The following is a 15,015-nucleotide window of genomic DNA, read 5'->3' on the forward strand; positions in this document are numbered from 1 at the left end:
TTTATTACGATGTTTATTCATCACCGTTAGAGCAAGTGATAATTAGGTATTTTTGATTCACAAATAACTTCGAAAAGTCATTGGTGTGATGCCGCGGATTTAAACTGCGACCAACTTAAATCACTCGGATATAATATATTTTACTAATATAATAATAATATGAAGATAATTTATTGTGAATCATATGATAGGATAACATTTTAGGTAGGTCATATAATAACGATATAGTGCCAGTAAATAAATAGTGTCTATCTTTGCTTGTCAGCTTTATATTCCAATTTGATGTTTCAATAATTTTGTATTACTTAGGTAAATGAAATAATAAGGTAAATTCAGGGTCATATTAAATTACGAAGATAGGTACTTTGGAACCTGGCTTAACAGATAGAGATCCTACAAAGACACGACTCTGACTCGACTATTTTGTACAAGTCGAACATAGTGATACACATAACACTATTATGGATTGGTTATATGACATTGACATCTGTTTGATGGGTAAAGTTTGGTATCGATTCTGTAGGTAATAAGCCACTGAATATGAATTTATCATTGAAATAAACAGGAGTTAAGAAAAAGTGCCAATATTAGGATCAACCTATGGTCAAAGTTCATCAATCTTATTAGAAGAGGTAACGGTGGCGCAGGGTGTGGTGTGACGCGGCGCATTAGCGGCCGAGGGGCGTGAGAAGCTTACTCTGGGCAAGAATGTGGTTCTAGAGGCGCGTTCACAAAGCAGCAGTCCGGGCGCGGCGCGATGGCGGCAGACACCGCCGTGGCGGCCAGCCCCGAGGAGACGCTCGAGTCGCTGCTGCGCGAGGCGGAGGCGCTCAAGCAGAAACTCGAAGAGGAGAGGCAGAAACTCAACGATGTCACCCGTGAGTGCGCGCCGTATACACTCTATTCATTTGTCCGATATCGTTTACATCTAGTTCTTCTTCTTTCACTAGTTTTAACTAATAAATAGCTCAGGATAATTCTTCATTAAATATCAATCAATAATACCATGAGTTTAGTTCTGAACTTTGTGAAGAAGATACATTATTTTAGTGAATAACATCATTGTAATTAAAAATAATCAAAGTGATTTGTAGTTAGATAATGTTTTATTTTCTCTTTTCTACAAACAAAATATTTAGTTTGACCAGCCTTAATGAAGAGTTTTATTATTATTTAGGTTACTACACTACAACTACTCATACACTTACCTTAGTATGAATTAATGAAAAATGTAGCAGGTGAACAGAATGTGCCCTGGTTTGTACTCAATAACATCATACATGATAACACATTGCTTCATGACAGAGGCAAGTGAGGTGCTGTTTCACCCAGACATTTATATCTGAGGACATGTACAACTTAACTTTGACACAATACTTTAACAATTTAGAGCCCAAGTAGTCTAATTGATTAGATATAACTATTAAGAGAACCCACTAATTGCATTAGCAGCATAAATCCAGCTAATGCCATGGCACATATGAGCTTTGGTATATGTGACTGATTGAAGTATAGCAAAACAGAAATGAAGAGCCAGTTGATAGTTAGACTTTTTGAAAATGAGTCAAATGTAACTAATGGAGGTAATGATTGAGAACCATAGGAAAGACTTTTATTGTAGGTATATTTTTCATATCTTTGTTTTAGTGTGTGAAACTTTCCTTAAATAGCAGTATAGAAATGCTTAAAAAAATTATTTAAATATAACCGATGAATGTTTCACTGCTGGGGAACTCCTCCCATAACGAGGGGGGGGTCAGGGCCTGATTCCACACCACCAACTGGGGGTTGGGGATTTTGCATACCTTCGAGAACTGTTCTAAACAACTCTCAGGCATACAGGGTTGCTTCACAATGTTTTTCCTTCACCATTGGAACTTCACCATTGAAAGTGATAATAAATTATTTCTAATACACACATAACTTCTACCACTTGTGGAAGGGGTCACTTCCTCGCGTGGAGGGTACCAACTTTATTTACGAAAGAGCCCCCCCCCCCCTTCATTGGTGCAACAATAAAGCTGAAAACGATTGGTAATATTGTATAATGAAAGTGTTTATAAGGTTTGTGTGTTGTGCGTGTGTTGCGCAGTGTCGTGCGTGGCGGAGCGGCTGGAGCCGATCACGTTCCCGAACCTCAAGTTGCGGCGCGTGCTGAAGGGCCACCAGTCTAAAGTGCTGTGCTCCGATTGGTCGCCGGACAAACGACACATCGTGTCCTCTTCACAAGTACCGTTCTATCTTTTCACATCTCTATAGTGTCATAACGTGCTTCATTCCAACCACTCGATACTGAAATAGTACACAAAGCTTAGGGGTAAAACTAGGTCACTGATACATTGAGTATCATTTAAGTTTTCTTTTGTGTCCTATTCCAGTATCCTGTTTCGCCTATTGACGAAGGCTATACTATTTACGTTATAACGGATTTCATTCGTAATCGTAGTAGCCAATTTCATAATGATCATTATTTGGCTTTATTGACAAAACCCAGAGAACCCAATTAATTCAAATCCATTCTTCAATAAATTGTAAAATTAAGAGTAGCATTCAATGAAGCAGTAAATACATGTAGCTTCGTACATCGATGTCTGTGTATGGATGTCGATGAGTATGGATGTATATAATCGGTGTATGAGACGATTGACGCGGCGCTGTTGTGGTGCAGGACGGCAAGCTGATAGTGTGGGACGCGTTCGCGACCGCGAAGGAGCTGACGATCGCGATGCCGAGCACGTGGGTCATGGCGTGCGCCTACGCGCCTTCCGGCAACATGATCGCCGCCGGGTACGTACCGTTACGACACACCATACCTGCACCATACGTCACCACTACCATACCGGCGCAGTGACTCGACATGAATCACGTCTCCCGCAGGGGGCTGGACAACAAGGTGACGGTGTTCCCGCTGGGCGGCGCGGGCGACGAGGAGCCGGCGGCGCGCAAGCGCACGTTCGCCACGCACACGTCCTACATGTCGTGCTGCCTGTTCCCCAACACGGACCGCCAGATCCTCACGGGCTCCGGCGACGGCACGTGCGCGCTGTGGGACGTGGAGTCGGGGCAGCTGCTGCAGAGCTTCCAGGCGCACGCCGCCGACGTGATGGCGCTGGACCTGGCGCCGTCCGACATGGGCGACACGTTCGTGTCGGGCGGCTGCGACCGCGCCGTGCTCGTGTGGGACATGCGCACCGGCCAGGCCGTGCAGGCCTTCGACACGCACGACTCGGACGTGAACAGCGTCAAGTACCACCCGTCCGGCGACTCGCTCGCCACCGGCTCCGACGACTCGTGCTGCCGCCTGTTCGACCTGCGCGCCGACCGCGAGGTGGCGCGCTACGCCAAGGAGAGCATCATGTTCGGCGTCAACTCGGTGGAGTGGTCGGTGTCGGGGCGCCTGATCTTCGCGGGCTACAGCGACTACACGGCGTGCGCCTGGGACGCGCTGCGCAGCGCGCGGGTCTGCGTGCTGTGCGGCCACGAGCACCGCGTGACACGGGTTCAGCTGGCGCCCGACGGCACGGCGCTCAGCACGGCCTCGTGGGACGCCACCGTGCGCATCTGGGCCTAGCCCCTCCCTGTGTCGTAGCGATAGTACTAGTCGGTTTAGTGTACGCTGATGTATAATGAAATATAATCGAGTAAGTGATGTATGTAAATATTGGTTATCGAGCACGTTGACGAGTGATGTTCGTTTTTGCGAGTATTTATTTTTAGAGTTAGTCGTGTCGACCCGTCGTCCGTCGTGACCCGAGCGAGCCCTCCTCCGACGACAGCTCAGTGTTAGCCTCCTACTATGATCAATAAATTTAAATGTTAACATCGCGTTTTATTCGACCGACCGAACCGACCGATCCCGCTGCGCCCTATATAATAGTAAATACTGTACAGGTCATAGTGAGTATAACCTACTTGTATGCGGATCGACATATTCACGAACATGAGCGATATGTTTTTTCTCTTCGGTTTACCGGAGTGGTTCCTACTGGGCAGGTTGACCGCTCGTCGATACCGTGTTAGGGGACGTCCGGTGTTGAGTACTTGCCATACCATACAGACACCAGAGTCGTCACAACACACTGCGACAGTATCGGGACATTGAGTGAGATACCATACTGCGCTAAAACAATTATTATTAGTGCGGCGCGACGAGCGTAGAAGAGCAACCAGTAACATTCTGTGCGGACACCAGGTGAGTAACTCTCTATAGAGCTGTGTACATTTTGTTGGTAGCGGCGACTGGTTGCGCCGCTATGGTGTCTGATGGTGTCCCGGTGAAATATAGCCCTTAGACCAGGTAAAGCACTACGCCTTATACTTACCTGGCGACAAACCTCGCACGAAACGTCTGATCCAGTGCCGATTAGTCAAGCAATTATAGCTCAGTCAGAGGGTTGTGTCTTCAGTCTTGTTTGGGTATTGAAATAAAAAAATGTGGAAATCTCATGTTCCTCACCCTCATCATATATTCTAAGGAGGGTTAATTATTTATTCATCTTAATAATCTGGTTTTATGTGCAATTCATCTCTTAAAAGTTGATTTATTTAAAAGTGCTATAAGCTGGCACTGACCACTTGGCTCACTGAAACGTAAGTATAAGGGTGCCTTTCCGGTTACTTTTTGGTCGGTATAATATAAAGGTTAACATTTCTTCCAAATAATACAAGCATTTTTTTAGTAAACATTTAATAATATAACAAAAAAGCCATTCCCTAAACATAGTCACTATGATCACAGTAAATAAATTGTTTCCTTATGTGCCAAATAGTTGATGTTGATTTCACTAATTAACTAGCAGGGACAGTCAGGGTACAATGGAACAAATAACATATTTATTATGTACTTCAACAGAAAACTTAAATGTTTTTTTTACATTTTTGCACCGCACTTCGCTTGTTCCAATGTGCCCCCGGGCTGAGATATCATGAATATGCATATGGGGTACATTGGTACAAGAATGGTCAAATGATATCTATTAATCTAGACATACTCATTTAATAAATCTGTACAGAGGTAAATTCTTTACATTGAATATATTTGAAAAAAAAAAAGAAAAATCTATCGGGGGCTAATGAGTAAGGGCGCGTTCCCACTATGTCGTGACGACAGATAATCGTGTTAGTTTTAAGTGTCATGGCTTATATGTTTCAATTGAGGTGTTCACATATAGAACGACACGACTTATTGTCGTCTACGACATTTTTTGCGGTGACGACAGATTATCGTGGCAGTGGGGACGGCTAGATACGACAGTCAGAATACAATAAAAAAAAATTACGACAAACAATCGTTATAATGGGAATAGCTAGAGACGACAGTCGTCCAACGATATAATCGTTACGACATAGTGGGAACGCGCCCTAACGGATACTGATACCGAAAATGCAATGTAATTTTTTTTTGTTTATTTGTCTGTCGATATATGTTCACGAAAAAACTAGAAGATGGATTGGTATAGGAGCAACATAAAAAATACTTTTTGTCTCACAATGTTCTCCGTTTTTAAGATGCCTAATTGAAAAATCGTAGAAATTTTAAAGTAACGTAAAACCATTAGTCCGCTTAACGAATACTCCAAAAGCGGGTGTAGAGTGCGTGAGAGGGATCCTAAGCAATTTATTCAGAAATTGGTTTAGGATGCTAAGAGAATAAACATACTAAAAATCCCCGCCTCTAGGGGGGGCGCTGGAGTGCGAGGAGGGGGTTAAAGTTCCCATTATTTAGTTTTTTTACTAATATCTTTAAAACGGTTCGTCGTAGAGAAAAAGTGTCTTCTACATAATGAAAGATGATAAAATTGTCTACAACTTTTGTTAAACACACTTTACCGAAATTCTCATCAGTTTTCGAGCATCACGCTCCGAAATAGTAAAAATGAATGTTTTTGCGATCATGAATGAGTGTCATAAATGCGAAACTTTGGATTGACTGAAATTTTGGATTTTAATTATGTGGTTGTGCTTGCTGGATAACTAAATTTTCAGCGTTCTATGGAACATTAACCCCCTCCCCCACTCCGGCGCCCCCCCTAGAGGCGGGGATTTTTAGTATATTTATTCTCTAAGCATCCTGAACCAATTTCTGAAGAAATTGCTTAACATCCCGCTCACGCACTCTACACTTGCGTTTTTGAGTGGACTACATTGTTGCTTTCGATGGTGTAACGGGAGCAGTGAGCACATATTATTATAGGATTGTACGCACTGACTCGTGATCTTTTTAGAGTGGCGTCACATCTCATCAGTAACGTATTTTTATAAAATGACCGGTAATCAGTTGCTCATACATTATTAACCTATTTTATTGCTTTTTATAAGGTTTTATGTATAATTTGATATTTATTATATTTCACATGTTGTTTTATACACGGTTCATATACGGTGGTGGTGTCCGGTGGGTGTGCATCAGGTGATCGGATAATGTGGCTAACGCGGCTCCGGTGGTATCACCGTAGGTGCATGATTTCGAGAACTTTGGCGCGGATACACGCTACATATTATCAGGAACTACTACTAGCTGCGTACGAAACTACGTAGCAAATCCCCTTCATTTCCTATTGAAAGTGTTGTGATTGGGCGAAGTGCATATAAGCGCGGGCCGCGGGAATGCGTAATTATAATATTTTTATGGATGGTGTTCCATTGTACCCCTTGTTCCATCGAGCTCCCACTCTCCCTGTCACGCGCAGCCAGCTACACGTATATATAGACCAGCACGCATACAACATAGGTAGGTGGCAGCAGCGGCAGGCCACGTCACACGGAGGCAGACACGAGATAATCACGTGATTTTTTAAAAACAGGATTTTTAATATTCTAACACCTATTAAAACTATCACTGAACCTCGCCTAATTACAAAAATATTAACATTGCGTTGTGCCGTATTTCACCGCATGACATACCCGTATCAGTGCTTCATGCTAACGTGGCTGCCTCTGGTCATCAGTTCGCCACACGAACACACCTGGCGCGGCTCATCAACTTGTACTTAGATAGGGGCGCCTTCGAGCTAGTGTCGCACATGATCGTGCTCTCTACTACTCTCTAGTAACTTACGTATCAGTGTCTCGTTTCACGCTTTCATTGAACAATAAGTGACGATAATAATAATATAATATCATACCGTACCTACCTAGTGAAGGCAGACAACGTGATACGTACCCGGGCCGTGACAAGTTATAAGTAATTAGTCAACGCCAAAATGTCAGCGGTTTGTTTCATAATAAGTATAATATCTGTTTATTTCGTTAACAATAAATAAAATGATATGACGAAGCCTATACTAGCACTGGCAGTCGAAACATAACAATCATAGTGATATTGACAAACTTAAAATTATTATAATGAATAGTAAGACGAGGCGGTCGGTGACCAGTGGGCTCCATCACACCGGGACGGCAGACCGGCAGCGGTGCGGCGACCACTTTCAGTCCCAAGTAATTCTCAATTTCATAAATATAATTTGATTATAATTGATAGACGAAAACAATGAGCGCGACATGCCGGCCGCTGACCTCCCGGTGTGGATTGAGCCTCACAGTGGCCAGCGAGGTCACCAGTTATATTATGCATCTACTTTAATTGTTCGACATGCATCAATAATGCGAACAACTAAATAGTACGTAGGTATACGTATTCAAATACGAAAGTTCGTCACGTACGCTACCCCACTATTACCTAACTACTCATCACCAAAATTACAAATTAAATATATCTATTTATCACTCCCAAGTCTGTAACAGTTCCCAACGTTGCTAATATTAAAATGTATATTCTTAGTAATAACTTATTAATTAGATAAACTTTGCGAGTTTGTCAATCACTTTATACATTTTATTGCGAGCTACCTAGTTAACCAACTGAAGTGACGAGGTGCAACAAAAAGTAGGTACAATCGTGATGATTTGTACAAAGTTGAGGAGTGAAGCGCGATGTTGCACGTAATACACGTTATCTGTCGCGAGGCACGTGACGTCACAACACACGCGCGCACACACACGCACACACACACGTAGTCATCACTACCTCTACTGGCCTTCCATACAACATCACACCATAAAGTGTCCTATTTTATTTACAAGTTCGTGACGTTCAGCCGGCTATAACTATGTAACTTCGTTAAATCTACGTTATCTCTACGCTTCAGATCAAACTATCCGTGTTTATGTATTTAAGGTTGACGTAAAGCTATCAGAGAAGCCTTCAGGCGAGAGCGACTAGCGGTAAGTGTCGCGCGGAGCCACCGCGGCGTACGACATCATGTTAGAGGACAACTACGCGCGCCTTTCTGAATGATATGTCTCGTACGAGCACGTCGGTCGAATCTCGAGCTCGAGCGCGGTCATTATACAGTCGCGGTCGTCGAGTCCCTCCCGACGCGTCGACAGAACGAACACACATCGACACTTCGTCGCGGGCGACGGCGAAAAAATAATCATAAATCGGAAACGTCGGTCGCTCTCTCGCCGAAAGTCGCGAGGGCGGCGCGCCTACAGGTCGTACAGGTGCAGGTCGACGCCCCAGCCGGTGGCCGCCACGACCGGCGGCAGCGCGGCCAGCAGGCGCGCGTGCTCCGCCTGCAGCTTGTCGCGCCCGAACATGGCGTGCGCCGCCAGCGACGCCTGCACGCCGCCCTCGCCCTCCACCAGCAGCTCCACGCGCCAGTCGTGCGGCGCGCGCGCCGCGTGCAGCGCGAAGAAGTACGTGCGCTCCTCGCCCCCCGCGCCCGCCCACGCGGCCGCGCGCGGCGCCGCCAGCACGCTGCTCCACGTGACGCGCGCGCCGCCCGCCGCGCGCAGCACCAGCACGGCGTGCGGCGCGCCGCGCGCCACGTGCACGTGCACGCGCCGGCCGCGCGCCTCGCGCTCCGCCCACACGCGCGCCTCCAGGCGCGGCAGCGGCGGCGCCGGCGCCTCCACGCGGTGCGAGCGGCCCACGAGCGCCAGCACGGGCAGGAAGTAGGGCGCGCCGCAGTACGGCCAGCGCGCGCACTCCGCGGCCGACAGCTCGCGCGCCGGGCCCGCGTGCTCGCGCAGCGCGCGCGGCGTGTTGGCGTCCAGCTCGGGCACCCAGTAGAACGTGTCCACGGCGGCGCCGGCGGCCGAGTGCTGCGTGCGGCGCGTGTGGAACACCATGAGGCGCTGCGGCCGCGCCGCGCTGTAGGCGGCGCCCAGCGACGTGCCGGCCGCCAGCGCCGCCGCGACGCCGCTCGTCGCGAACATGCACCAGATCTGCGACACGCGCGAACGTCAGACGTCGCTCGCGGGGCCGACGACGCCGGTTCGACGCGTCGCGCACTCACCAGTCTCCCGGGGTTCCGCGTCGCGACGACGAACGGCAGCAGCCAGCTGAGCGCCGCGAGGATCAGCGTCGACGAGATCACCGCCATCGTCACCTGTGACGAAAAAACGTTAGAGTCGCCGAGTGAACGTCGACTCCGAGACGACCGAGAGCGAGAGGGACTCACGTCGGGCGGCAGCGGACCGGCGCCGGCGCGGCCCATGACGGGCACGAACATGAGCAGCGACCCGAGCACCAGGTACCACGTCTGCAGCAGCGGCAGCGCAGCGCCGAGCGCCCAAGCGAGCGGGCGCGGCACGCCCAGCGGGCCCGCCGCCACGTCCGCCGCCGCCGGCAGCAGCGCCCACAGCAGCGGCAGGAAGCCGGAGCGCAGCCCCCGCGCCGCGCACGCGAGCAGCGCCGCGGCCGCCAGCGCCGCCAGCGCGTCGTGCCACAGGCGCGCGCGCCACCAGCCGCCCGCCGCGCCCAGCGGAGCCGGCGGCCGGCCCAGCGCCGCCGCCAGGCGCCACGAGGTCGCCAGCGCCGGCAGCGCGTACAGCGGCGCCAGCAGCAGCGGGCGCGAGTAGAAGGCGAGGCGCGCGCCCGCCGCGTGCAGCAGCAGCGCCACGCCCGCCGCCGCCAGCACGCCGGCCGCGCCCGCCGCCAGCGCCGCGCCCGCCGCGCGCAGCACGCCGCGGCGCCAGGCGCCCGGCGCCACGAACAGCGCGCGCCGCGCCGCCCGCGCCGACAGCTGCAGCTTGAGCAGCACGAGCGCCGCCGTGGCCGCGGCCGCCAGCGCGGCGCCGGGGGCCCGCAGCGACACCACGGCGGCGCCGAGCACGTCGAAGAACACGGGCTGGCGCTCGGCGGGGTCGGGCTCGCTCTCGGCCGCGGGGTGCTCGAGCAGGCCGAGCGCGAGCGCGAGCACGTTGTCGCCGGTCCGCTGCAGCGCGGCGGGCGGCACGCGCTCGGCCGTGTCGAGCCGCGTGTGGTACACGTAGCCGTTGGCGCTCCACGCGAGGTCCACGCCGGACAGGTTGCCGAAGTCGCGGAAGATGCGGAAGTCCGTGTCGGCCGGGATGAGCCCGCTCTCGAACAGCTCCTGCGCCAGCGACGACGCGAACGGGTGCGGCACCACGCTCGCGTACACCTGCGCGCGCACACGTACACGTTCTTAAAAGATTCACTATCGACAGATCGGCGACTCTCTTCGTACCCGGCCGGAGGATCTCATATCATCGTAGCGCGTCGTCACCGGCGACGGAGGCGTACCTCGACGATCCAGGGGTCGTGCGGGCCCGCCTGGAACAGCACCTCGCGGCCGCCGGCGCCGCACGCCTCCAGGTTGACGAAGGCGCGCGCGGCCCGCGCCCAGGGGTGCTGCGTGACGAAGGCGTGCGAGGCCTGCAGGATGTTCTCCTCGGCGCCGTTGAACAGGAACACGGCGTCGTGGCGCAGCGGCCGCCGCGCCGCCGCCAGCGCGCGCAGCGTCTCCAGCAGCACGGCGCAGCCCGCGCCGTCGTCGCTGGCGCCTGCCGCACACACACACACACACCCGTCACACACACCAGCACTCACTCACACGTGTTCCTCCCTCACGGGGCTACAATACGGGATCGACGTTTGTATGGGAGTTCGACATTTTTGAACATAGAACTGTGAAACTTCACATTTGGGTCGTTCATCCATACTAATATTATAAATGCGAAAGTAACTCTGTCTGTCTGTCTGTCTGTCTGTCTGTCTGTCTGTCTGCTACTCAATCACGTCTAAACTACTGAACCAATTTGCATGAAATTTGGTATGGAGATATTTTGATACCCGAGAAAGGACATAGGCTACTTTTTACCCCGGGAAAATGACGCATTTCCCGGGAAAATTCAGAAAATTCAACGAAGTCGCGAAAATTCAGCATTATAATGAAATTGAATCAACAAAATTCCGTTGCCATGGCAACTGTTTTAATGGCGGATATGCCTTAGCGCGACTTCGTTATACTAAGAGATATAAATAATTTTGAGAATATTTTTCATGAAAAAAAAGCATATTTTATATCATCACGCTACGACCAATAGAAGCAGAGTAGGTAACAGTAAAAAGTGTTACAAAAACATGGAAAATTCTGACCCATTCTCTCTTATGTGACGCAAGCGAAGTTGCGCGGGTCAGCTAGTTTGAAATAAATAAATACCTGTTTCAGTGTCTTTCGCGAATCATCCTTTAAGGGGTGGAAATAGAGGATGAAAGTTTTTATGAGAGTTCGTTTCTGAAGTTTAAAAGCTATTAGGAATCTTCTAATATATAAAATTCTCGCGTTACAGTTTTCGTTGCCATACTCCTCCGAAACGGCTTGATGAAATTTGGTGAGCATATTGAGTAGGCCTGAGAATCGGCCAATACTTATTTATTTTTCACACCCCTAAGTGAAACTATTTTTTTTTTAATTTATTTGGCAAAACAACGTTTGCCGGGTCAGCTAGTAAATAAATATGATTTCCGCTTTTTCGGGATATGTATTTATTAGAGGAGATAAAATAAGGGATCAAGGACAACTTTAATTTCGTCTAACTTATACGTGAGCGAAGCCGCGCGGGTCCACTAGTGTTTAGTGCATATAATCGACTACCTTATTATTTGTCTGTTATTGAACTTTTAAAAACATCATATCAAACGTTAAATGAAGTAATGTTCCAAATATGTGAGCTGCGTTAACGAGCGCTAAGTTGTTTCATTATCTCGTGTAGATGTTCAAAGTGGGCCACGAGGTCCGCGCCTCGCCAATCAGTGAGCACCTCCTACACGCGCCTGCACCACTACACCACTACACACTACACGAGTAAGTACAGGGGCCACGTGAGGCCACGTCCTACAGTTACTATCATTTGCACTCATTGACCGCTAACAGCGCTAAACACTGTGCCTTGCAACAATACCACCCGGCACATGTGTAAATGCCTCTTATAGTCTATCTGCATCGAACTACTCGGTACTAAATAACCGTCCACTATAATGCACAACGGCGCTATAATGTAGCCTGTAGGGACCGATTCACAAGATTCATTAAGTATATCCTTTTCGAGTCAGAAGGAAATTTTGTCTCTAATATCAAACGGTCAATAGCTAGGCGGCCGTTTGTTGCTTTGACGATAATTCAATCATAGAGATTTACTTTCTGTCCGTTACGCATTCACGACTACATCGCGGAGTCGGTATCGATGAAAATAAAACGAGTCGGAGAGACTGGATGGAACACAGGCTGGGTCATGTTTGACCCCAGCAAAAAGAGGGGTGTTATAAATTTGTGTCTGTCCGTCTATGGCATCATAACTCCCGAACGGATCATGTAGTGATTTCATATTACGTTTTAGTTTTTTTTTTGTATTAAAGGCGACTTACGTGTACCTAAGTGTTTTTTTAGACATTTTTCATTAAAATCGGTGAAAGTGGGAAGATTAACCGAATGTCTGCAAATTTACTCGGATGGGGTCTCAAATAGCTTCACACGATAAAGATTCATTTTAATTTTGTAAACTTTTATCAATTGTGTTGGTTTACTATGAAAAAATAATCAAAACTAGATCAAATTCCCACGTTCAATGTTCACGTCCAAATGATTCAAAGTTACCCAAGTTGACTGTATTATATATTTTAAATATATTTTTATTATTTATATGCATGTATCAGGGGTTTTTAAATATTTTAATTAATAGTTATCTAAAGTCAACTCTAACGAGCCTAAAGCGGCTCAGGCGGGGGACAGAAGCGATACCTGGGCTGTCGGGCACCGTGTCGAAGTGGCAGTTCAGCAGCAGCGCGGTGCGGGCGGGGCGCGCGGCGCGGGCGGCGGCGCCGGCGGCCGACACGCGCGCCACCACGGACTGCACGTCGCGGTACACGTTGTTCATGCCGTCCATGAACGACAGCGAGAAGGCGCCGCTCGCGCGCTGCACGTCGATCTCCACGCGGTTGTGCGGCGACGCCTGCGCCGCGATCTGCTTCAGCGCCGCCACCAGCACGCCCACCGCCAGCACCTCGTTCTCGTAGCTGCCCGCCACCTGCCACCGATGACGCGTGTCACCACATTTCTTATACGAACGAGTTTCAGTTACTGCATTCGATACGAGTGTGTGGGTACGTACCCTGGGCCCGATGGAGGTGAGGTTGACGAGGTGCTCGTGCGCGATCTCGGCGATGAAGCGCTCGGGCGGGGACCCGCGCGCGAGCGGCGCGGGCAGCGCGTCGTCGATGAGCGCCACGGCCCACAGCGCCGCCGCGCTGGCCAGCAGCCCGGCCGCCAGCCACGGCCACGACAGCGGGCCCGCGCTCAGCTTGTTCTCCTTCACCAGCACCTCGCCCGACTGTACCCACGCCCGCACACTCATAAACATAAACATGCTTCTACCACACTTAGCTACTTTCATACATAATAATACATGACACTTTTAACAGAAATCATTTGGCCAGGCTCTTCGGAACACTGGGCGCTTATCCATGGCCCCACCATAAAAAAAACAACGTGAAAATCAGCCAATGCCAACATAAATATATAATAAGAGTCAGCAAGTCTAGGCATAGTATACATCTTTCTCATCATTCTCTCCTAATGGATATGTGAATGCCAATCAATACTCTTTTTGGTTTGAATGCACTTATTTCAAGAACTACTAGTTTAAATTGATAATTTCTTATTCAATAGTCCATTTATTGAGGAAGGTATAAACTGTCATACTATGACTAATAGGAAGGGAACTGAAACTGAAATATAATTTAAATAAATGTGTAGAGGTTGTGGACCAAAATAATGTTAGTATAATATTACATATCCCTTCAGAAGGCTACAAAACTAGATCAGAGTTAAACTACATCACTAACAACAAACATGCATGTTAAATAAACCATGTGTGATGTGACTATAATCATGAGTAGGTGAATGGTGGCTTAATCACTACAGAGTGTCACATACACCATGATATCACAACCTTTGATAGGACATCAACAATACCATCTAAACATGCACTGTATCCATAGAAACAATAATGTGCCATGTGGATATGTGAAATTCTAGGAAAATGTTGAATGACTTGGGATCAACCTCTCAAGTCATACAAAACGTTTATCCATTGACATCATTTGTTTGAGTTATATTTGCGTTGATAATTTCATTTTATATGTGTATGCGTGTGTCCGAAGCATGGTTGAAGCGGTTACTTTACCTCAGCGCCGCTATATTGCAGTACATCTCTCGTGTACGAGATTAATGGAAAATATGTATTAGGCACAAAAAACATATCGTGTTCTACACCGACTAGATAATTAAACTACCATAATCATTTTTTATGACTCCCGTTCATTCATAATTATAATTTTCTTACCATGGTTGAAATAATTATAGTAAACGATGAGTTTCCAAAAGGTACCGGGAATTAAAGCTTTCCTGTCACATAAAATAATTATTTTTTAATTTTGTTCTGACTTAACTACATTTCATATTGAGACCAGCCTCGTTCAAAGAAAAAACAAACGAACTAACTCTGCATTCTGATTAAAAACTACGTTTATCAATAATGCCAATCTGTCAGATAAAGTTGGCTGATGCTCTGTCAAAAATGACAACCAGCTGACGGAAAGTGCTGCCAGCTCCAAAAATAGTACACGGCAAAACGGCCAAGTCAAGACGGAAACTATAAAAAAGCGACGTGATTCAACATTCGTTCAATGCATTTTGTGTCCGATCA

At 48.3% G+C, this 15,015-nt stretch overlaps 2 protein-coding genes across 4 annotated transcripts; one reads left to right on the forward strand and one right to left on the reverse strand.

Moving 5' to 3' along the window:
• The first annotated feature begins 466 nt into the window (after window positions 1-466).
• Gbeta5 (guanine nucleotide-binding protein subunit beta-5) lies at window positions 467-3,820 on the forward strand. The gene is made up of 4 exons (XM_076125587.1): window positions 467-878; window positions 2,093-2,229; window positions 2,669-2,787; window positions 2,878-3,820. The coding sequence occupies exons 1-4, from the start codon at window positions 758-760 to the stop codon at window positions 3,569-3,571; spliced, it is 1,071 nt and encodes a 356-aa protein (XP_075981702.1). The 5' UTR covers window positions 467-757; the 3' UTR covers window positions 3,572-3,820.
• A 4,527-nt stretch (window positions 3,821-8,347) lies between these two features.
• On the reverse strand, window positions 8,348-14,903 carry LOC142980244 (endoplasmic reticulum metallopeptidase 1-like). Of its 3 annotated transcripts, XM_076125585.1 has the most exons (8): window positions 14,811-14,903; window positions 14,653-14,714; window positions 13,420-13,638; window positions 13,050-13,335; window positions 10,553-10,812; window positions 9,468-10,430; window positions 9,303-9,395; window positions 8,348-9,231 (listed from the first exon to the last, which is right to left on the reverse strand). In XM_076125585.1, exons 2-8 carry the CDS (start codon window positions 14,653-14,655, stop codon window positions 8,491-8,493), a joined length of 2,565 nt encoding a protein of 854 aa, XP_075981700.1. In that variant the 5' UTR covers window positions 14,656-14,714; window positions 14,811-14,903; the 3' UTR covers window positions 8,348-8,490. The 3 variants fall into 3 exon arrangements, with proteins under 3 accessions (XP_075981700.1, XP_075981699.1, XP_075981698.1); XM_076125584.1 differs by having other exon boundaries at window positions 14,653-14,864; XM_076125583.1 differs by having other exon boundaries at window positions 13,420-14,714; window positions 14,811-14,844.
• Window positions 14,904-15,015: the final 112 nt, after the last annotated feature.

This window comes from Anticarsia gemmatalis, chromosome 17, assembly GCF_050436995.1.
Source record: "Anticarsia gemmatalis isolate Benzon Research Colony breed Stoneville strain chromosome 17, ilAntGemm2 primary, whole genome shotgun sequence".
NCBI classification, from domain to species: domain Eukaryota; kingdom Metazoa; phylum Arthropoda; class Insecta; order Lepidoptera; family Erebidae; genus Anticarsia; species Anticarsia gemmatalis.